Source organism: Larus michahellis, chromosome 7 (assembly GCF_964199755.1).
Source record: "Larus michahellis chromosome 7, bLarMic1.1, whole genome shotgun sequence".
Lineage (NCBI taxonomy): Eukaryota > Metazoa > Chordata > Aves > Charadriiformes > Laridae > Larus > Larus michahellis.
Window position 1 is genome coordinate 2,264,272 of NC_133902.1, and position 22,765 is coordinate 2,287,036.

Here is a 22,765-nt window from a genome sequence, read left to right on the forward strand (position 1 = left end):
AGGCGCTGGCCTGGGGACACCACGCTCCCTACGGCTGCCGAGCCCCGTGGACACCGGCGGAGCGGTGCTGATCACACCAGTCTACTGGAAAAAGGTTAGAAACCGCTATTTTGAGAGTACGAGGCTGACTTTGGGAGCGAGCTGGAGTGGTTGCAGACTATGAGAAATTTCCTGGGATAAAGCTCGCCGTGAGAAGCGTGGCCGGCCTGTTGCACGTTGGCTGGCCGCGTTTGCAGTGACGGGTTTCAGTCAGAGAGGGCATGCCGTGACTGCCCAAACCGCCGCTGGAGGACGGCGGTGACGCTCGCCAGCCGGTCTGGATGGAGGCTTGGGGTTTAGCGCTGTCCGTGGGAGCCCCTCTCACGAATCCCTGTTGGAATTAGCACGTAGATCTCCACAACTCTAAATACTGGGCTAACCTGAAACTGGTTCATTGCAGCTACAAAGGACTGTACTTTTATCTGTTAGCTGAAACAGATAAAAAAATATCCTGATTCACCCAACTGATTTCTACTCAGTGTTTTGTTGGGTGACGAGCTCCCTCCCTCGCAGTGCCTGCCGCAGAGGGCAGCGTCTGTGGCACCAGCGCATCGCCGTACAGTAAAACCTGTGCGTTGTGCCGAGGAAGAACTACTATGGCAGAATCCACCTGTGCTGGGACGCTGAGATCCCATGGATAAATGTGTCCCCTTTCCTTACCAACTAAAACCCGGCAGCGTTGTAAAGTGTTGTTTTACTGCTGTAGGTGTGACCGCGCTGAACGGTTTTGGTGACACAACTGTGTTTATTAAAGGATCACACTTCTTCCTCGGCACAACTTCATTTTCAAGAGCACAGAAGTTTGTTGGGAGCAGACAGATGGCCTCAAATCAGCTTCTGCTACAAATGACTACTTGAATCGTAGGTACAAGGCATGATTCAAACCTGGCTGCTGGAGGTGCCAAGAAAAAAAATGAGAGCCGCCAGTGTTGCAGTCTGTTGCCCGGCTTATTCCCAAAAATCAGCCTCCTGCTACTGAGAGTTGACAGCGGGGTTCAGAGATGACAAACGATCAGGAAATAACACAGTCTGTGCAGGTCTTTGGGCTGAACTCTGCCCAAGCTGTCTCTGCACCAGAGCCGGCATCGCCCCTCTGCAAATGCTGCTCTTGGGTCCCAGAAGATATAGGTCACACACAGCATTTACGATTAATCCTCACTGTTAGAGCATGACTCTTCAGCAAAGGATAATTACTTTAATTAGTTCTCAGTGTGTTGTATTATCTGTGGGGGGATGCGTGCTTACCCTCCTCCCCTGGAGAGCTGCTCTCTAAAGGACCTATCTGAAGCGGGTGAGAAGGTAGTTGTGTCCCTATGGCACAGTGCAGCGCCAAAAGCGGTATGAGGGAACCGAGAACGGGCCAGGAAAGGTTAAAAATCTGCTGCAGGGCTTGGGCTGAATGTATGCCAAGGGCCATTTGATATGCAGCTCAGTTCAATGATTCTAAGTTAGTTTCTTGGTTTAATTTGAGTGTTTAAGAACTGGCTACTTGCTTTTTGTATTTTGTTACAACAAGCTAATGAATACAACAGCTCACCTCTGACTTTCGCCTAAAAGCTCCCATTGCCCAGGACAGTCTTCAAACAAACAAGCAGCCCCCCCCCTTCCTTGCACTCTCTCATTTCTGTTTGTTAAATTTCCATTTGATTTGAGCTTATCTCCGTACACACCCGGTTCCTTACGCACGCGTCAGAAATAAACTGAGTTGTACAAATTCTGTGCTTTATTTTTCAAATTTCCTAACAAAATGCAATTCTGGCTTCCTCTTGCTGATCACACTGGTCTTCCTCGAAATGAAAGAGCTATTTCTAGCAGTTCTTTACCCAGTTTCTCTTGCCTTCCGCCGGCGCTGAACTCTGCAGACAGCTCCCTGAACGTGACACAGATTCGGCGGTGCTCTATATGCTTGCGGTAAATCGCGTGTTTCCACTTGTACCGTGCGTCACCATACAGCACCACCAGAGACCTCTGGGGTAAGTGAATGGCAACAGTCACCTCTTTACTTGGAACAAGCCTTGGGGATAAAACGCAGTTGATTCCCTCTTCGCCTGAATTCTTGCACGCTGACGTCTGTGTAAAAGATCCAGGGGGACTTAATTCCCCGTTTTCTTTACTGAAAGAGGGAAATAATTGGATACTGTCCTCTGAATCACAAGACATGGATAGCACAGTTTTTGAAAGCAAGTTTAAGCTAACAAGACGCTCTCCCCAAAGCCACCAGTCATCAAAATGGGGGTCGATGGCAGAACCTCTTTGGGGCATGTAGTCCAGATTACATTGTTCGACAGGTAAGAAACCACCTAGCACAGGGCAGGCCTTCATTTGTGCCACAATCTTTTTACTGAAGCTTGGCAAACCCGTAAAGCTGCCAGCTTTCAGCCTTTGTTTCTTGAAGTTCACTTTGGGTCCATAGTCCTGTTGGAAAAGAAGAGGGGGGAAAAAAGCTAGTATTAAAGAAAAATCTAGGACAAGTCTTTCTGGAGAGGCTGTGATCCCTGCAGGGCTCGTGGTCAAAACTTTTGAGTTCTCATCTCTGCCAGTGACCTGGTCACCAGGTTGCAAAAGGAGTCAGTGATGCTACATTAATCTCTCTGGAATTAGATTTCTCACCAGTAAAGTAAAAACAAACTGAAACACCCGCTTCTTTCACTTGGAAATTGTGGGAACTTTAATGCCTGAACGTGCACCATCAAATACCGTTCGTTGTAACTATCATGTATTTTTGCAAGACGTTGACTTTAATTACAAGCAATTCTTGCAATTGATTTCAGGAAAAGCTTTCAAGGGAAAACATTTAATGAAACATCGAAGTATTTGGGGTTTTAACTGAAAACAGCTTTCCTTTTCCAGAGGGATCTAAGAACAAATGGTCTTCTCAAGTCAAACCTGTTTCTTTCGGCCAGACTGTGATGGTTTCCAGTCATCTCGATCCATCAGTTCAACTATCTCAGATTCTTCATCTTTGCTAATGAACTCCTCCTTCAGAAACACCCCTGGAAATGGAAATGCCCAGCCAGCAAATGCCGAGTGCTCATTTCCTTTAGCTAGGCCTGTTTCTGGACAGTAAGTGAAATTATCTTCTCCCTGTGGAAATAACAATGGAGAAGAAAAAAAGCAGTGGGGGGAAGACTTCTCAAGATAATACATTTCCATGGTTTACCCTTGCAGCCTTGATGCTGCAGCATGAGAACTGTCTGTACAGGATTCTTGTAGACATGAGAAATTTTACAGCTGCTTTTGGGGAACAACTTTTCCCTGCTTTTTTTTTTTTTACAGCTCCAGCATTACTGTGCCGCTTGCTTGAAGCCGCTTTTCTTTCCTAGTAATGTCTTTATCCTGCAAAGACGGGGAAGAAGAGATGATCCTCAGTGCCAAATGTATAAGGAGATTAATGGTCGGTATTCCTTGGGCTGGCCCTAGAGATACGTTTTTTCATATCAATAAATGTTGAATGAGGGAAGTTGATAGATACCGCTGAGGCCAAAAGGCTAAGCTGTTATTTTTCTTAATGTATGAAACTCAGGTAAGGTCTGTCTTGGCTTTCGAGGTCACTGCGTGATCGGTAACGTTATTCGGGCGAAGCCACTTGGGCTTTTTCCCAAACCTTTGTGAAATCACAAATCTTTGCCCCATCCCTGGAGGGGTTCGAGGCCAGGTTGGACGGGGCTTGGAGCAACCTGGGCTGGTGGGAGGCGTCCCTGCCCAGGGCAGGGGGTGGCACTGGATGATCTGTAAGGTCCTTTCCAACCCAAACCATTCTGTGATTCCATGAAATACCCCAGGGGAGGCCACGGGCAACGCTGCTTTGTCCCCAGCCCGGGCTCTCCCCCGGGGCTCAGGGCCTCGACGGGCCCCGCAGCCCCCTGGGGAGCCATGAGGGGGGGGTCCCTCCATCCCCTTGGAGTCCCCCCGATCCCCCTCGGCGCCGGGCCAGCCCGCTCCTTCCCCACCTGGGCCCTCCGGGCCCGCCCTGAGGGGAACATGGCGGGCACCCCCCACCACCCCCGGCTCCGCCCCGCTGCCGGCCCGGCCCCGCCTCGCCGCCCCCTCCCCGGTACCTGCGGGGGCGGAGCGGCCTGCGCGGGCCCCTCGCAGAGCAGGCAGGAGCGGATCCCCTTGCAGCCGCAGCCCGGCCCTTCGCCGCCACCCGCCGCCGCCTCCATCCCCGCCGGCTGCGCTGAGGAAAACGGCCCCCCCCCTACGCTCCACCACACACCTCCTTCCTCCCCGTCTCCTCTTCCTCCTCCCCTCCCGCCGCCCGGCCCGCTTCCAGGTGAGGGGGGGGGGCGGAGGGGGTGGTGCGGCGGGGGGGCGGCGGGGCGGCCGGGCTGGGCGCACGCCGGTCGGTCGGTGAGCGGGGATGGGGGGGGACACACGGACTCGCACTCCCAGCATCCCCCGCGGCGCTGAGCAGCGGTGCGGGGCCCGGCCGCGCCGCGGGGGCTGCTGGGAGTTGTAGTCCCGCCACCCAAGCCGCGCAGACCCCGCGTGGGGGCGCCTCAGGCCGCGGCCCGGCGCCGGCCCTCACCGCCGTCCGAGCGCTCGGGGCGGCGTGAGGGGGACACCGCGGCCCCACCCGGCAGCCTCGGCGCGAAGGCAGCGCCGCCGAGCCGGCCCGCCGTCCGAGGGGCCGCCGGGAAGGCGCTGAGAGGCCGGGCTGACAGCTGGGTTGTCCCCAGCGTGGCGGTGGCAGCGCCAGGCCTGCCTGGGCTGAGGCGAGGCGGTGGCCCAGCTGGTGTGGGGTAGTCGAAATCAAACTCGTTTTTACCTGCGCTGCGCTAGCCTGGCCCGAATCCACAGCCTGCCCTAGGGCTGGCGGCCCCCGGAGGAGGGGTCGGTGGCGGTTCCTGGTTAGGCCTGGTGATGGGGTTGGTCAGGGTAAATAATCGCATGTGCCTTCTGCAGTGTCTCCCGTCCTCTTGTGGCAATGGGGCCTTGGGGTGTCTTCCCTGTGGCTCCCCGGGGTGTCATGGGTGACACAGCTGTGTCCGTGCTGTCGGTGTGGTCAAAAGAGGGTGATGGGAACGTCCGTGGTCATTGGTGTCAAATTTTTCTTATAGATACTGGAGCTTTGGGAGTTTTAATAGGTTCATCAGGTACGGGCCTGATCCTCTGGTTGGGCTTTCAGTGATGGCTCTGTTGCTTGAAGGATGAAATCCACAATAGCTGCGGTTCAAACTGTTCTTCAGGCTCAGCGCTCTTTATGCTGGCATAAAATATTCCTTGCACGAAGGATTGTCCTTACTTACAAGTGTTAACAGAGCAATGCTCCCTTGCCCGTCAAACCCAATGGACCAGGTGCTGTAGGCGTGTTCTGGCGCTGAAGTGGAGCCTGAGGACAGCTTAGTGCCTCGCGTGTTCCTCGCCATTTGCTGGAGTGGCGTTTAGGCAGCGCTGAGACTAACACAAAAAGACAGTAGTGAGCCTGGCCTTGGAGCTCTTTTATTTCCATCTCTTGGAATCTGTGTCAGACAGAGCACTAAGCCACGAACCAGTAATTTCATGAAGCTACTTTGGCCCTAACGGTGTTAGTGTTCTAAATATCAGCGTATCCGTGTGTGTGCACGTACTATCCTATCCACAACAATACATGAAAACACTTGTCGATTCCCAGTAACACACAGAATGCTGTTGGGTTTTTTTTCCCCTTGGTGAGGAAATTATGTTCTTGATTGGTGGGTCTTTACATCTCTGGTAATTCAGTTTTCGAAAATTTTAGGGAATTTAGAAGTTGTCAGCCAAGAGTCTATCCATCTGGTCAGACTAGTAAGCGCACCGTGTCATTTCCTTGGGAGGAAGGCATTCACAACAGGTGTATTTACTCTTGCTGTTTATTTGAAAGCGTGTTGGAGTTCTTGGAGCAGAGCCTTGCTGCTCAGGAGAGGTACAAAGAGGTAACTGCGAGACTGTCCTAGTCCCGAGTGCTGTCACCACGCGGACAGCTTTCATCGACAGCAGGTCTGTCGCTTTAATAGCCAAGGGAGGTATCGCTGTTGTTTCAGAGATGGGTTGGGTCAGTGTGTTGGGAGTGTGTGCCCAGTGTAACAACAAGTCTCTGGTATTTTCATTTCAAACGTATAAAAAAGGCAACTTCAAACACAGCAGAAAAATCAGTAGCTAACCTTGTAACCTTTTCTTTTTTCCCCCTGCTTTTGGAGTCAGTTGAAAGGACTTCCTCTTATTCCTGTTTGTTTTACCAGGAAGGTCACAAGAAGAGATCTTGTAGCTGACTGAGTAGTGATACCAGCAGAGGGGTGGAGATTAAAAATGTCAAAAATTACTACAGAACTTCTTTTGGAAAGAGCGGTTCCAAGATCTACGAGGCTGCGAAAGATCGAGACGCTGAAGTAAGTGCAGACAGGCCCATGGAAAATTCCAGCTGAATTCAGCCTGGGTGATCCTTTTTTGTCTTTCTTTCCCTAAGCATTTTTACTGAAAAAAGAGAGATGGTTACAAAGCAGAGAATGGGAGATGGCATTCTTGATGCGGGATCAGTGAGCACTACTGGAACGGCATTCGCTAGATAGGTTATCAGCAGTTTACCACTTCTTTTCACCATTTGTTTTGTGTATATGCCGCCACCGTCATTCTGTAAAACTGCCTAAGGCTGGATCCTGATTTCCTAACCCTAAGACATACTCCCCTACCCCCAGCACACTTCTGTCTTTGCTTAATGTGAATAAGACAACGTCTTCTGGCCTGGATTTTAGAGGGTTTTTTCCTCTCCCTCCGTCACTTTCCATCTCCTCTAAATCCAATTATGTTAGTAGCTCAGACATTGCAGAAGGGGAGACTAAACTCTGACACGCTTAGAAACCACTAAAAACAGTTTTGTTGCTCAGATCCTTAACAGAGGTCATGGGACATACGTGTCTTTCCAAATGATTAATACAGTGGAATTTCACTATTCCAGAACTGGTGAATCCAAGTGACTCAGTGAGCCAATTTCTGGCTGGCGCCTTTGTTGTTTTTGATGCTGATGTAAGAGTTTTGGGTTTCATATGTACTCTTTAAACTTACTTCTTTTAGTTTGTCTTGTGCTAAAAAAAAATTTTTGAGAGAGAAACTCGAAAGTGTTATCTGTAGAGTATAGGCTGCAGTAATCTGGGTAACAAAGTGATGTTGAGTTGTTTGAAGTAGTGAATTTCTAGAGTGTGGCTTTTCCCATGCAGCTTCATACCATGGTTTTCAAGGGTTAGATTTCAGAAATCTATTTGGGGAACGCTGTGTTGAGTTTCTCCCCAAAATGACGTAGCGGTCACACTCAGCTTTACGGCCAGCTGAATTCTGTTCGGCCTTATATGCTTTGACTGGCTGGTTAGGCTTCCAAGGTGACAAGTGAAGGTGACAAGTGGTCTTGCTTCCTAATTTTATTTACCTCATTTGTTCACGCTTCATTTCTATTTAGAAGGCCTTTTTTTAATAATCATTGGAGATGGAGATTCTGTTTGTTAAAGGAACTCAGGCTTGTGTCCTCAAGAGGACTGTCAGGACTAGAAGGTCCCTTTGGAGCTCAACTAAATGGTCTAGTCCAATCTAAATGACCCTTCTTATAATATGCAGTTTTCACTCTCTTACAGAGAAGGGGTATTTTTTTTTTCCCCTCAAATATTGTACCTCTTTATCTTTCCAGACAGAATACTTCTGTTTTGGTGGCACCCTTGGGATTTTGTTTGATAGATTTCCATAACTGCTGTTGGAAGTTTTTGCAGCAAAATTCACTGTAAAAGAAAGGTAAAAATCACTTTTTTTGTGAAGTTAGTTCCTTTGAAAACAGCCAAATTATTTGGGGACCTGCTCTGCACGTGGCCTGAACTTAACTTCTAATGAAGAGGAGAAAAGTTTTGAGCCAGGTCAGCAAACTGATCCAATATCTGCATTGCAGGTTAGTAGTACCGCAAATACCTTGGTACACTCGAGTCTCTGATATTAACTCAGACACAGCATCTTTGCCACGTACATGTGCTTGTGGTGCAGAATGCTGCAGACGAGAAAAAGCAGGTTTGGTCAGATTTACCCAGTGAGTTGTGCTAGACTGAGGTGCCACCAGGTGGGACCTTGTATCCCGTGTTTTATCCCGATGAACTGCAGACAGTTCATGTTCTCTTTTGTTTTCAGCCTGTCCAAGCTGCAACTGAAGACTGGAGACTTAGACCCACGTTTGTTTTCCCGTCTGAGGCATCTGCAGAAACTAGATCTCTCTGATAATTTACTGGACAAATTTCCGAACAGTCTAACCCTGCCTGATCTGCGCGTCCTAAACTGCAACAACAACAAACTGGAAGATGTAACTGCTCTGAAACAGTTCCCTCTGCTCGAGGAGCTAACCTACGAGAACAATGTGTACTTGACAGTGAGTTACCTCCCATCCTTACAAGCTAAGCATTAAATAGAGGGGGGAAACAAACAACAGTTATGCCTAGTTCTTATAAATTGTTCTTATGCAGCAAGTGCTAGGGCATCTGAGAAAGCAGCCCGTCGTCTTGTTCCCTTTCACCAGTTTGTGCCACTGTTTCCCAGTCTGCAGAAGTGACTTGCCCAAAACCACTCAGATTAAAATCTGGGTAACTTGAACTCCTGATTCTCCAGAACAGAGTCCCATCTTAGGTAGCTTATCCGGCAAGGTATCTTATGCTCACGCTTGTGTAAAATAGAGTAATGACTGTGTAGACAAATCCTTCTCGTATGTTAGTTTTAGTGCCCCTTGTGCTCTGGAAGAGCAGCCTTGGTCCTCGGATGAGGGGTTAAACTTGGTGGTTCGTCTAGTTTAGGTTTTCTGACTTCTCCCAAGGGACTCTGCTGACTGTACAGTTTAAGCCTCCGAAACTGTAATCTTACTTGTGCTTTAAACTGGCGTCAGCCACCATTGCTGTCCCCAGATGCTTATTTGCTGTTTCGTGCTGGCAGAAGTAGATGTGTGGCTGTATGGTAAACTGGGTTGGGGAACTGGTCTGACCTAAAACGCACCTGAACCAAAGAAACCCTGCCGGTACTCGTTTACTGTAGCAGGGCAGGCCTTCCTCTGTCTGAGATGCTCACTCCGAGCTGAAGGATGTGGACAGAGTACCCTGCTTTGCGCTCGGGCCGGAGCAGATGAGCCTGGTTACACCGCCACCACCTCGTGTTGGATGTTAGTACTGCACAAGCGTGAGGCAGGGCTTTTGTCTGCAGTTGACGATCCCAACTCACAGGGGTTAATTTATAACTAAACGTTGTAAACGTTAATTTATAACTAAGAGGTGATATTCAAGTCGAAAATGCTGAGAAGACTTTATGAAATGACTTTTCCTGACTAAACACATTCTTCTCGTCCTTGGGTGTATTTTAATAAAGGGCTAAAGCTAAAGCAAGTACCATGTGTACAATTTTTGTAACTCCGATCTTCTTTTTCTAGCTCAACGATGACTATAAAGTAATGTTTCTTTTGCAAAATCTGCGGCTACTCAATGGCAAAGACATAACCAAACTGGCTAATCATGTGAGGCGTGTCAATAGTCGTAAACTCACCAGCAAGGTAAGATGTGTGATATTTTCTTAATCTCTAAACACCTGAGAATAACTAAATACTGTGCTCAGTTTAATGACAGAGTCGCAAACAAACATCAAGTGGTTGACAATAATTCTGGTTTGATCTGAGCACAGTCCACAGTATGGGCTACCTAGTAAATGTCTTATTGCTGCTTTCTGTGGTCACTGCTTGCATTGGCTCTACCTGTTCTACGTAGCCGACTTCTGCCTTCAGTTTAAATCGCAGGAGCCGGGCCAGCAAGGTCTGTGTCTGACCCTCTGGTTTTTCAGGTCACTCCTATCATCATTCAAAAATGGGAGAAGCCTGGTGCTGACGTAACAGCTGCATACACCTCCCCATCTAATTTACATCACTGTCCTGTCCCCAGGAATGGGGAGCACAAAACCAAGCTCAGGACAATCTTGCTTTTTCCAGCATACACCAGGAACAAGGATTTGGTCTTTCTTCTTCAGCTGTGCATGTTTGGAACTGTATTTTCACTCATTTGCGTTCACAGTTTAGCTTCTGGCAGATTGTCCCCACAAAGCATGTTGTGATCTTGAGCAAAATTATTGTTGTACTATGAAAAGTTTTTGGGGTTTTTTTTGTGCAGTACTGCTCTTACCATTTGTATTTTAGTTAGCTGATCTTGTTAATTCCTTCTGTGTCGCAGTGGGGAAGAGATCAGATACTGAAGACTGGGGTGGCTTATTGTGCTGTTATCTGTGTAATACCTTGTACCTCAAAGGGTCTTGGCGAGAGCTGCGCAGCCTCTCATCTGCAGGCGGCTGAGTCTGGTTGGCTGTTTAATGAGACACCAAATGCTCCCCTGTGCTGTTCGTTTTGTGCTGGTAGCTGTGCCCCAGATACCTTTCCCTGATGGTATTGCGTTGTACCTGGCTGCCCAGTTCTTGCTGCTGTGTCTAAATGTACAAGGTCTCTTGGGTCCAAATGCTTATGGATGTGTCACTACCCGCCAGAAACTCTCAGATGGGAAACTGTGCTGATAGGTGAGCATCTGCGTGATTGTGCCCGTAGTTCAGAAGCCTTTTGGGAATCGAGGTATTTTTATATATATAGGGATGACATGTGCACCAGTCCTGCTCACGCAGACACTTTGAACTACAAGAAAACTCCAGCATCCTCGTTATCCTGTGCCTGTTATAATAAATCAGTTGCCTGTCAGGTACTCTCTGTTAGTAGGGCACAGTCTAAGACTCCTTAAGACCGTTTGCTATGGATCCAGAGGCATGAAATCAGGCATTGCCCTGGGTCTGTGTTGTCAGTATCTGCTTAGCCACACTCACTTAGGCTTCGTTCAGAGGAATTGGGTTTCTTGTTAGCTGAAGTCGTGGTTTGAACACTGATAAAACAAAGGGAAGCAGTGCCATCCTTTAGCTAGCGGAGCCTTGGGGATGGCAACCTCTTAAATGCTTTTACAAGTACTCTTGTGCTTTTCTGCTCTGGTTTTCTCTAGTATTCTGTTGAACAAACTCAGTCTTTCTGCCTAGGTTACTGCTCACTGGGAAAAATTCTTCCGTGACCAACTTCCTGAGAAATACACAGCTGAGCAAGTGAAATCCATCAAGAAAAAGTTCCTGAAGTCAGTACAGACCAATGTAGTGTATGGACCCAGCTCACTCAGTGAATTCACCCGCTGGCGGGTAGGTTACATTTCACGTACCCTTCTGTTCTTCAGGCAAGGACTCTGCAGCCTGATTCTGAATGGATTTGATCAAAATGCTCTATGGATTTGGGTTCAGGGTGTCAGGGCTCTTGCAGACAGATGGTAGCACTTTTTCTGGTTTTCCTCACTGCTCTGTTAAGCAATTACAGAAGCACTAGGACTAAATGCGCACCAAGTTGCAATCACTGTCATTAAACATCATTTTTTAATTCATAAGCAATAACGATACTTGTACTAATTAACAAGACTGCAGTATCCTCAGTACTTAACTATTTGCAAATAACTCTAATGGTAACCTTTAGTCGTGATGGAAGCTGTATGAAAGGAGAAAAGATAATGACGAACTGTAGCTACTGCCAGTGGGGAAAGATACCATTTAGTTTGTAACATATGTTTTAATTGTGTATGCGTACGTACAATTGAGGTTCCATCTCTCCTTTGTCTTGTTTCACTGCTGTGCTGTTGTTTTCGCAAATGTGTACCCTGGGTGCCCACAACAAAGTGAAGTTCTTGGGTCGTGTAATGTCAGCAGAGGACTTGTCCTGCCAGGTTGTCAGCTGGGGACTCCTCCATCACTTGTGAAATTCATGTAGAATAGTGGGAACAGATATTAAAAACTCAGCAAAGCAGTTCTTGTTGTTACACATCAGAGTTTGACTGCTGTTGCTTTTTGTCTTTTTTTTTTGCTTCTAAGGTGAAAATGATTGCAGAAGAGTTGCTGGCATGCTCACTGGGTCTGGACTTAGGCACAGATCCTGAATCAGAGGAAATGATGGATGAGAATGAGGAAGAAAGTACAGAAAGCCCCAGGGAAGCTGCAGGGGATGTGGATCAGGTAGGTGATTTTTCCAGTTACGTTAACAGTGTCCTTTTTATTTCTTATGAATTCAGTCACACTTGTCAGTTTACATTTATGACCCTTTGGTCTCCAGCCTGTATTCAAGAGCTGAGCCTTGTTCTTTATGGCCAGATTGAAGCTTTCCCAGCAATGTGAAGGTTGAGTTGCTCCCCAGGAGGAAGGAGCTTCCATTTTTATATGAAACCCCAAAGGTTTCATGAATGTAGTCCTACTGACTCCACCTCTCCTTTAAGGAAGGGATATTTTTAATGAGAGAACTGGGCTGATGCATGGCCAGACTTTGAGGGTACTTGCCTTCTTTGAAATGGCTGCAGACTGAACCCCCTCGGTGCGTAGGCCAGATTTGTTTTTCCACATCCTATGTAAATCGCAAGTAACTGGGACAAGGGAGGGAGATGAACATGAGGCTGGCTGCGTGATTTTCATTAGCTTCTGCCTCCAGGAACTCTGCAGCTGTGGGCTGTCTGATTCTTGGAATCCAGTGTGTAACCGTGGGAGGGTACTTGCATTTGAATAATTAATATCTGTGACTTACAAATCATCTGCACATCTCAGGAAAGCTAGAAACCTTCTGCAGAAACTGACAACATGCCTTATAGGTCACAGTAACGCCCAGCAAGAGGAAAAGAAATCATTCAAAACCAGGCTCTGGAAACAAGAGGTCCAAGACCCAGGCAAACACCAAGGAGGAGGCTGTAGTAAATCCCAGAAAATCCAGTCGTGTGCAGGATGACCCAGCTCCTGATAAACCAAGAACATCGAACCAGCCAGCCAAAGAGGCAACCCCTGAGCAGGGACCTGAGGAGACACAGAAGAATGGAGAGCAGTTTCCCAAGGGGCAGAACAACAGAAGATCCAGACAGCTGTCAGGGGAACAGAAAAGCCAGGAGCAGGACAACGGAGTCGTTAGCTTGACCCCAGTGAGGAACTCCAAGGGCAAGGTATGTCCATCAGCCCCCTTGGGACTGGCTTTCGGCCTCTTGGTTTAGTGGGAGGAGCCGCATTCAGATTTCATCAGAGCTCTACACAGCTTGGAGCTCATAATTGGCCAGATATATTGTGAGTTACGGTTTTTGTTTTGTTTTTTTTTTCTTGTTGTTTTAAATCTCTCAGAGGCGTCAGGGAAGGCCCGCCCCTGGAGACAGTGAATCCCCTGCAGGGGATGGATGGACCAGCGCTCTGAGGTGGTGCACTGTGAAAGCCTGTTCTTAGAAACGGGACTGGCATGACTTGCTCTCAGGTCAAATTGATGGCTGCATGGGGAAAGGTGTTTCCCCCTCAGCTCAGACCAGTGGGGATCTAAAGGGTTTTTCACATTTCTTTACAGCAGAAAATGGGGTTCACTGCTGGGGTCTGCTGGGCACATCTTTTCTAAACAGTTGCCTGCTGGTTTAGGAGTCTTGAGCATTGGTGGCACCTCAGTCTCTCCTGTTCTCTGTAACACAGAAGGGCTGAAAAATACTTCAGTTTAACTCAGATTGCTCTGTTCAGTAGAGGGTTCTGTCAAGGCAATCACAGGCAAACCGCTGTCAGGGGAATGAATTTTCTAAATGTGGATGGTTTATTGTAGGAGGATGTCAGTGCAGAGCCATTGCATTTTCTTCAGTGTCACAGTAAAGGCAACAGCCGCGAGGATTTTAAAACGCAGCTCTGGTCCTGTGTCTTCGAGCCATTGCTAGACTGTGGAGCCAGGAAAGGTGAGCTCTTAAAGAGGTTTGCAGGATTCCCAGAACCACCCGGCTCTGGAATCCCAGTGGACTCCATGCGTTAGACCCCTGCTCCTTCAAGCTGTAGTCTCCGTCGTCAGGAAGAGACTTGCTTACGTATTTCTTCTTTGACTTTGAAAACAGGAGACTGGGAGAGCACCAGGCAGTGATAAGCTGCAGTCTTCATGTGTTATCTGTGAGCCTGGGGACTTCTCACCTCTTCTTTTCGTCTTTCAGATCCCATCGTGAGCTCCTCCAGAACCGTGGCAACATGTGGAGGGGAATCTGTCTGTCTGATTGATTGTGAGACGGGGACAGTGCTGAAAAAGTATAAGGTGGCTACGGAGGTAGGTTGCAAGAGTAAGCATTGCATGGAAATACCATAATCCTTTATAATTATATACACGTGTACGTACTGTATATTACAAAGAGTTCTGAAAGAGTTTCAAGCATTAGTGTGGACAGGTCTTAAAAGGACGAAGCTTGATAGTAAAGGTTTTTTTCTTGTCCTTTTAGCGTTGTTGGGCTTTATTTTTTTTACTAGTTTAAAAGGTCAGTCTGCCTCTCTCCTCCTCACGCAGGCATGTGTGTGTGTATCCAGGCTGCCAAAGCTGCTCGACAGCGTAGAGGAGTAAACATCCTGGTTTGGTAGTTTGTGTTCTTCTGAGGCTGGTTTTGAGATTCGATGCTGTGGCTTGAATAGTCGTGTCATTTCACCTGAATAGCTCTCCTGATAGTTGTCTTATCTCTGAGCTAACAGCCATCCTGCTGGCTGTTCTCTTTCATGCTATTTTTGGTTTCTTCCTATCCTAGGAGTTTTTCAGTGTTGCATGGACAACCCTCACAATGGTAATCAGCGACAGTCGGAAAAAATCTCATAATATCTTGGCAGCTGCTGGGAGGAGAGGGATCGTCAAACTGATTCATGTGGCGGCTGACTTCTGCTACGGAGAGATAAAGGCTCATAAAAAGCCCATTGCTACTGTCTGCTTCAGCCCAACTCGAGAAACTCACCTCTTCAGTAAGTCTCTGGTTCAGAATCTCTTTAGCTTTAGTACCTAATGTAGAAAAGGCTGGGCTTCCTTAAGGGGGATTGTCACCGGTGCAAGCAGGTTCAGGTAGGGACCATGCACACATACAAAAAGCACGGACAGACGTTACGGAGAGAGTATTGTTAGTCTCATATGGCAGTAATCCACAGAAGGTACAAATTGTTTCAGCCGCAGAGCCTGACTCTTTAGCTGAGGTGCAGCAGCTTGTGTTTCAGTCTCGGTAGCTCTCAGGGTGGCTATCACACAGGCATTAGCCACAAACAAGCTGAGCAGCGGATCCGTTCCGCAGGGATGAGTAAGAAGAATGATAGCCAGAGCAGCCTGCTGGGGGCCAGGCAGCGAGCGGTCAGCTGGCAGGGCTCTCATCAAGCACGGCAACAGGGGCAATGCAGCGTATAATGGGCTGTTGGATTTCAGTTTTTCCAATGAGCAAAACTATGCGCTTAATTGCTTTTGGATAAATTAAAATCTTTTTGAGTTCTTTGCCCAGTCAGAAATTTTTATTCAGGTCCTGGTGTAGGAGAGCGCTTTGCCACTGTAGGGCCCACAGAGGCCGAGGCTTAACAGGCTGGTGGGAAATGAACCATCGTATTACAAATTGCAGCTGCATTGTCAGGCCTGTAAAGTAAGCTGTTACAGAGCCATTCAGACCACACCTGCACCCCACAGCACATTGTTCCTCCTGCCTACAGTTACCCACATCCTGGAGTGGTTACAGTGCTACATGAACCATTAAAAGTGGAATTTTTTTAACGCATGGGTGGCTGTAGTGGATACTTTTCAAGAAGCAGCTCAAGAGCGCAAAAAGCAGAAGCCTAGAGGGATAAGGAAGTTGACGGTACATCCATGTAATGGCATGGACAGCAAGGCTCAATATGTTGCTTAGAAAAACTTACAGTAATGAAGTGAGAGTCTTTGCATGCCTGTTTGGGGACTGGGCACTAACCTGGTTGCTCTGAATTTGAGGGATGCCATCTGGTTAGGATCCAGATTACTCTGAGTAATCTGTTAGGGTTGTTTCTGCTATCAGTGTATCAGCTTGGTGATGTTAAGTGTCTTTTGACGCTTTATGTCAGTGCCTAACTTTCCCAATAGGAGCTGCCGTGGATGCAAACACAGTAAGCCATGGATACGTGGAATAAAGTGGTGTCTGCCTGAGAGTAGAGGTTGGAGCTCATAGATTCCACTAGAACCCATGACCAGAAACATAAGCTCAAAGGGGCACTAATTAATGACCTTGTGAAGCCACAACTTAGTAATGGACACCAGGAAACAAGCTTTCTTTTATCTGCTCCTCTCAGAGCACAGGATAAGAACGCAAATTACTGACTGTGCATGTGTGACAGTGTCTGTGAAGCGGTGTTGAGCCAGGAGCCTCAGTGACTGCTGCCGTGCTTTAATGAGCTCTCTGATGCCACGGGCTTAGAGTGTTTCAGCCTGTAACAGGGGTAGAATTGCCAGCTAGCACGAGAAGAGCCAGATGAGCAGCGGTGTCACTACCTGCTTCTCTTCTGTGTCCCACAGCTGCATCCTATGACAAGCGAATTGCGCTCTGGGATATTGGGATTCCAGACTGTGACTACAATTTCAAAGCAAGGTAAAGGTTCAAAAACCAGATGTGGCCAGTCCAGGAGCCTGTAACTATCACGTCGCAGCACCACTTAACTGCTTGTTCTCTCTTTTCTTTTTTTTTTTTTTATTTTTTAGCCAGCTGCTGGTGCTAGAAGCACTCTCCATTCCCTTACGGATTGCCCTGGTCCCCACCTGCCCAGATCAGTACCTGCTGGCGGGCTGTGAAGGTGGCTGCTTTGCCTGGAATATAAAACTGGATAAGGAACAAAAAAGCAGGTGAGAACCAGAAGTCAGGGGCATACATTTGCTTTCAATAATAAGAAGAGGTAGTCCTAGCAAGGGCTGTATTTCTCACTGAGGAAGTCTGAGCAAGAAAAGCAGCACGTCCTACCAAACTGAAACCATACTCCCCTTCCCACAGTGGCAAGAAAAAATATTAGCATGATGCTAAAGGTGTGTCCAAAGGTAGCAGCCGTGAGCTTGTACTGATGCTGCAGTCTACTTTGAAGGAAAGCTGACAGGAGCGTAATACAATACCCTAAAACTTAAGACTGTATCATCTTGAAGTAGTGTAAGGGAGCGTAAATTCTCGAAGCGAGCGCCAGTCTCACAGCAAGGCCTGTTTCTGGTACGTGAGGGTACCCGGGAAACTGGCATCTTGTGGGAGCGCAGAAAAAAAAATGGCAAGAAAGAAGCACGTGAAGTCAGGCCCTGCTCACATAGGCTAATCCCGATGGCTACAAAAACAGAGGAAGTAAAACAGCAGTCTCTTCAGCAAACAGGCTTCTGCTATACTAACAAACCCAGGTGGCCGGTAGTGCTAAGTTCAAGTGGGAATTGATCCGAGTTTGGCAAGAGACTCACTAACACACATTTCCTTCTCCTGGGTTCTGTTCCGCTGCTGCCCATTGACTTCTTTCACCCTTTCCCCTACTCTAGGCCTTTTGAAGCCGTATTCCAGTTTCCTGACGAGGACGGAGGCATGACAACATCTCACAGGGTTGACGGTTTGGCTTTTCTGAATGATGATGTCATCGGTGAGTATAAACACAATAACCCAATCCAGAAAAACAGTCAGGCACCTCAGCGTGTGGCAGGCTGATGGCAGCACCATGAGCAGAGGGACCGAATGGGGTGTGACTACCTTTTCTTTAGGTTTTTAGGGGATACAGAAAATGGAGTCATCTCCCAGAGTCACTTATCTTTCCCTAAAATGTGGGCTAGACGTGCAAACCCGTGTCTGAGCAGGACTGGAAACCAGATGGACTCTTCAGCAGTGCTGAAGTGGGAGGGAAGAGAGCTCCTTTCTGCTCAAGGGCTGGGGGCAGTTTGTTTTTTTTTTTTCCAGGGGAACTGAGGGTTCCCATGTGTGTGAGGGTGCTTAAAAGCGTGGTCTGGGTCTTTCTGAATAGCTGATGCTTGTTCTGCATGGGACTGAAAATCCTTCTGCAGCCTCCAATTATCCTGAAATAAGGTAATGGAGGTGGAAACAGTTGCTGCTGCTGCTATCAGGTCCCACATGTTAAAAGCCACCTTCTAGATGGACCACCTTCACCAGAGGCCAGCCTTTGTTTTGAGGCGTTTCACTTCTCAGCAACTGACACAGCCTCTCCTCTCTTTCTTCCCTAGTTTCCAAGAGCTCTAAACCGGGATGCATATACTTATGGAGCTGGAGTCGGTCTTTTGACACAAAGGGGAAAGGCTGCCAGCGGACGATATCTGCAGTTATTCTAGCCGAGCTCGAGTGGTCCCCGACAGACCTGTCCTACCTGACGCTCAGCACCTGCCCAGGTAGGCAGCACCCTTCACCGGGGCAAGCTGCGAGGCTGTACCTACAACGGGGGAACAGCTCAGGCTTACAGCGTTACACCAACTGTACAGTGCCAACAGAGTCTTCCTTTACAGGTCTTCAAAGCACACAGAGCTGATGGCTTGCCCCTGTAGCTTTTCTAGAGCCATTTAAATGCTTACTGCTGCTGAAGTAAGGGGTAGGAATGCCACACGCAGGGCAGGCAGCTGGCTTTTAAGACTAACAAGGGATAAACAAACCTGATTTGATCACCAATTTCCAAAACCAAAAAGTCAGAAGAAATGCCAAAACGCTTATCATTAGCTTTTCTGCACTACAGTCAGATAGCCAATTTATCTTTAAATTAATTTTTCAGAGCAAGATAGATTAATATACTTGTACTAGAAACAGAATTTTGCTGAAGTATGACGTCCTCCCCTGGAATCCTCCACCTGTGGTTTATAGAGGAGTGGACTCCCAGTTCCACGCTCATTTTCCAGCTGCTTCTTTTGGTCTTACAGCAAAAGACTACGTGTTCTGTGGTGACGAGAAGGGAAGCGTGTGGATGTACAACCTCTCAAACTACACCACAGCATGGACCTCTGCAAAGGGAAAGCGCTCCGACAGAAGGATCCCTCCCACGCAGGTAGGTCTCGTTTACGCTTTGGGGCTGAGTGGGGCCTCCCTCCATCTCCCCCCTGGCAGAGCTATCAGACTTACACCAGAACATGCCCACTGTTCCCTCTACCTAGCCCTCACAAGCAATTAAAAGCAATCTTCAGAGCGTGACCAAGGCCATCTTTCAAATCTCACACAAACAGAACTATGACAGGAATTAAGAGCTGTAAAGCAAGTCTGTCTGCTCCTGCGTTCTGCAGTTTAGCAATTTTTCCTAGCAGAAGGGCCCTGGGTAAAAAAATTGGGAGTTAAACTGGCGAGCCTGACAATACAAGCATGCAGACACCATTTCCCTGGGGGGGCGAGGAGGGGGAAGCCAGAGCGGCTGTTCCCTGGCAGAACTGCACATGGGAAAGGGCTCACTGCTTCCCTATGCTCATGCCACCTTTTTTTTTTCCACTTGAGATAGTCCTCTTTTGGGCAATTACTGTTCTCTTGCATGATGAGGGCACATGCACTCAAAGGCTCTCACTCCAGAGTGTGGTCTTGAGCTATAGGTGTGATGTGACCTAATGCTCCGTAAACTTTTTGCAAGCATGTTGTCCAAGTCAACAGTCAATTCCAGCTGCTTTCACCTTTTTCTTTCTGATCAAGTCCCTCTGCCTTAAACCCTGGTCCTTTAGAGTACCATAAAGCTGCACCATCTCCCTCAGAAGGGAGAACCACCTTTTTATTCCGCTTCCCCAGGTTAGCAGGGAAGCAGATTCCGCAGAAACCAAATCATCAAGCCGGGCCTTTCAATCACTAGTAACCTCCCACTTTCAGAGACAATACCACCATTCCTTTCCTACCCCAACTCTGTTCTCCTCGTAGATTCTCAAGTGGCCAGAGCTTCGAGACAATGGGGAGCAGCTGACTGAAGTCCTAATAAACAATGTGGTATCAGACCCTACTTTCACTTACCTTGTTGTTCTAACTAGTGTGAACATAACGGCAATTTGGAAGAAGTCATAGTTCCTTATACCAGAGTTTCATTCCCGTGCTTTGAAATAGTGCAGTATTAGTGACTGTTACCCATGTAACCATGAAGTTTTCTAGACCAGCTATTATGTGCAAGAGGAAAAAAAAAAAAAACAAACCGTAAGAGTTTGTTAAACTCATCAAGTCATTGTAAACATCTGGTTTCTTTTACTGTACGTTTTCACAATTTGTGCATTTGTTTTATAGAAACGACACTTAATAAAACAAAATACCAGTTCGGTTGGCAGTGCCTAGACTTTTTGAAAAGGAAAAGCAGAGGGTTCATCTACCCCTCTCACACAGCAGTTTCTCATCCTGAGAGTACGCTCACAATAAACTCGCCAACAGCCCAGTACAAATGTTTGACTGAAGGCTCCAATTAGAAAAGTAGAAACCATTTTAATGACTTATCCATCAAATCAAACAAGACATTTATCCTCTTGGCAAAGTGCCCGTCTAGTATAAAAAAAAAAAAAAATAGACACAAAATACCGTTGCTACTGTCAAAAATTAAACGTAAGTGGGACAAGGGAGAAAATATTTGCCATGAATGGAGGTTTAAATATAACATCCAACTAACACACACATCAGTCTGCCTCACAAGTACACTCCGCTCTAAAGGGGATGATTTTACTCGATTCCTTCTTGTTTGTCTTTAATAGCAACCTGTAAAACACAAAGAAAAATACATACGCTAAGACAAGAAGTGTTACTGAGCTGGGCGAGGTTACTTTAAACATTCGTAACAGTGTTCTGTGCAACACAAGCAGAACCACAAACCATCAGTGGAAATTGACACCATCCAGAAAAATAATACTTAATATCAAAACATATTTACAAAATTGGTGCACTGTTACCTTCTACCAGCATATCAGAGAACACTACAGACAGCATCCTATTCATAGCCCTCCCGGTTTTCTCTGAATAACCTTTCGGGCAGATTAAGCCTCAAAAATCAGGGGCTAAAGAAATACAATTGCACAGTTGGGCAGAAGTTACGAAAAGTGGTCCAAAAAAAAAAAAAATACTGTCCCAGAGTTTTGGCAGGAGAAATAAAAAAACCCAAACCAACACTTAGAATAGAAGATAGATTGTTTTCTACACTAATAAGAGTGTGAGAAAACAAATGCCAGCCATCTAGGGAATTACAGAGCACCCACTGAACCCCTGATGGGCATGCCAATAACCCTTAATTAAGAGCAGACAAGCTCCACCATGCCTTGACAGGAGCTGAGGTGTGCTGCTTGGCTTTGATTAATTTACTGACCAGCTCTAAGCTACAGTACTCCTCCCCTCTGTTTTAATTTTTAATTGCAAGAAGCTGAAATACTTTAAAGAAAAAAGCAACAAGCTTACCCTGAACCTCTCCTCCAGGAGGGAGAGCTCGCTGATCAGATCCGTGATGGCGTTGGTGAACGCTTCCTGGGGGCTGTAATCAGGGGTGGTTTGGACGCGGATGATAATTTTGTGTTCCAGCGGGTGCGGGACTTTGTACCCTGCAAATAACACCTGGGGGTCTTTCAGTAACTGCCTGGAACGGAGAAGCTGCAGTGAATAACCACACAGCGCAAATACAAATGCTTTTTACATTAAAAAAAAAAAAAATAAAAAGCCGTATTTCTGGTGGGCTTTCCCCACACCCGTTCAAATACGAACATGTTTGTGGAGGCTGTTCCCTCACTTTTAAAGCCTTTGCCCTGACCTGACAACACCTATCTCAACTTCCTGAGGTAAAAAAGCCCCTAACCGCCCCCCCCCCCCCAAAAAAAGTTAATTTACTCCCTTCCCGCCCCCGCCTTAGCTCACGATTTGATGATGTTCCCCAGCGTGTGGTCCTCCTTGTTGATGGTGAACAGGCAGGCATTAGGCACCTTCGTGTCCTTGTTGATGGTGATCCTGAGTGGATACAGGCCGTTACCTCAGCGCCTCAAGGAATGGATCCCCCCCCTCACCCCGCCAAGCTCCACATAGGCCGCGGGGGGCTGGGGGGGGGGGAGGCCCGGGCTCCCCGTACGGGGAGCCCGGGCCTCCCCCCCCCCAGCCCCCCGCGGCTCGAAGAGGGTGTCTGCGGCCCGACAAGGTCGCCCCCCTCGGCTGGCAGCTCACTTCTTCTCGCCCTCGAAGAGGAGGAAGGACTCGAAGGCCGGAGGCGCGTTCATCCCGCCGCCGCCGCTCGCCCGCCCAGCCCGCCTCACTTCCGGCCGCTCCCGGCGGTGACGGCGCCCCCTGGCGGGCGGGAGGGCTCAGCGCGGCGCCACCCCCCCCCCCCCGGGGTAATGTCACCGTCGGTGGGCACGAAAATGGGGACCACCAACCGCGATGTCATCGGTGATGACGGGGAAGTGGGGGGGGGGGCACCACCAGCAGCGATGGGGCCGGCAGGACCACCGGTGATGCCACCACCGCGGCCACCAGAAGTCCACCAGGAGGGCCATCAGGGTGTCGCCAGTGCCACCACCAGCGGAGCCACCACTAGAGCCACCGGAAGCACTTCCACCAGCGCCGCCACCCGTGGAGCCACCCACCAGTGCTCCCACCAGTAGTGCCTTCACCCGTGGCGCCACCAGCAGTACTTCCCCCCCAGCGCCACCATCACTAGCACCCCCAGTGCTTTCACCAGGCCACCAGCAAAACCACCAGTGATGCCACCACCGTGGCCACGAGCAAAACCGTCAGTGACATCACCAGTGCCACCACGAGCAGTGGTGGCACCAGTTTCATCGTGTGTGCCACCATTGCTGGGATCATCAGCAAAACCATCGGTGGTTCCACCATCAGTGCCCTATTGGTGCCACCAGAAAGGTCACTAGCAGGGCCCCTGCTGATGTCATCAGTGATGCCATAAGGAGCACCAACACCAGTGACACCATCAGCAATGCCCCCAGCAGCAGACCCACCAGTGATGCCACCACTGC

General features: G+C 48.2%; 3 protein-coding genes across 4 annotated transcripts; 1 reads left to right on the plus strand and 2 right to left on the minus strand.

Annotated features, from left to right (window-relative positions):
* Nucleotides 1-1,740: 1,740 nt before the first annotated feature.
* Nucleotides 1,741-4,230, minus strand: ALKBH4 (alkB homolog 4, lysine demethylase). Its single transcript, XM_074595994.1, has 3 exons — nucleotides 4,098-4,230; nucleotides 2,926-3,123; nucleotides 1,741-2,454 (listed from the first exon to the last, which is right to left on the minus strand). The coding sequence occupies exons 1-3, from the start codon at nucleotides 4,200-4,202 to the stop codon at nucleotides 1,813-1,815; spliced, it is 945 nt and encodes a 314-aa protein (XP_074452095.1). The 5' UTR covers nucleotides 4,203-4,230; the 3' UTR covers nucleotides 1,741-1,812.
* LRWD1 (leucine rich repeats and WD repeat domain containing 1) lies at nucleotides 4,102-20,088 on the plus strand. Of its 2 annotated transcripts, XM_074595987.1 has the most exons (17): nucleotides 4,175-4,312; nucleotides 6,240-6,386; nucleotides 7,673-7,773; nucleotides 8,158-8,392; nucleotides 9,434-9,553; nucleotides 11,059-11,211; nucleotides 11,929-12,069; nucleotides 12,693-13,034; nucleotides 13,664-13,790; nucleotides 14,037-14,146; nucleotides 14,613-14,820; nucleotides 16,376-16,448; nucleotides 16,559-16,699; nucleotides 17,363-17,460; nucleotides 18,053-18,214; nucleotides 18,734-18,858; nucleotides 19,704-20,088. In XM_074595987.1, exons 5-17 carry the CDS (start codon nucleotides 9,455-9,457, stop codon nucleotides 19,842-19,844), a joined length of 1,920 nt encoding a protein of 639 aa, XP_074452088.1. In that variant the 5' UTR covers nucleotides 4,175-4,312; nucleotides 6,240-6,386; nucleotides 7,673-7,773; nucleotides 8,158-8,392; nucleotides 9,434-9,454; the 3' UTR covers nucleotides 19,845-20,088. The 2 variants fall into 2 exon arrangements, with proteins under 2 accessions (XP_074452087.1, XP_074452088.1); XM_074595986.1 differs by lacking the exon at nucleotides 7,673-7,773 and having other exon boundaries at nucleotides 4,102-4,312.
* Nucleotides 20,089-20,229: 141 nt separating this feature from the next.
* POLR2J (RNA polymerase II subunit J) lies at nucleotides 20,230-22,053 on the minus strand. Its single transcript, XM_074595995.1, has 4 exons — nucleotides 21,957-22,053; nucleotides 21,657-21,746; nucleotides 21,207-21,381; nucleotides 20,230-20,516 (listed from the first exon to the last, which is right to left on the minus strand). Exons 1-4 carry the CDS (start codon nucleotides 22,007-22,009, stop codon nucleotides 20,481-20,483), a joined length of 354 nt encoding a protein of 117 aa, XP_074452096.1. The 5' UTR covers nucleotides 22,010-22,053; the 3' UTR covers nucleotides 20,230-20,480.
* Nucleotides 22,054-22,765: the final 712 nt, after the last annotated feature.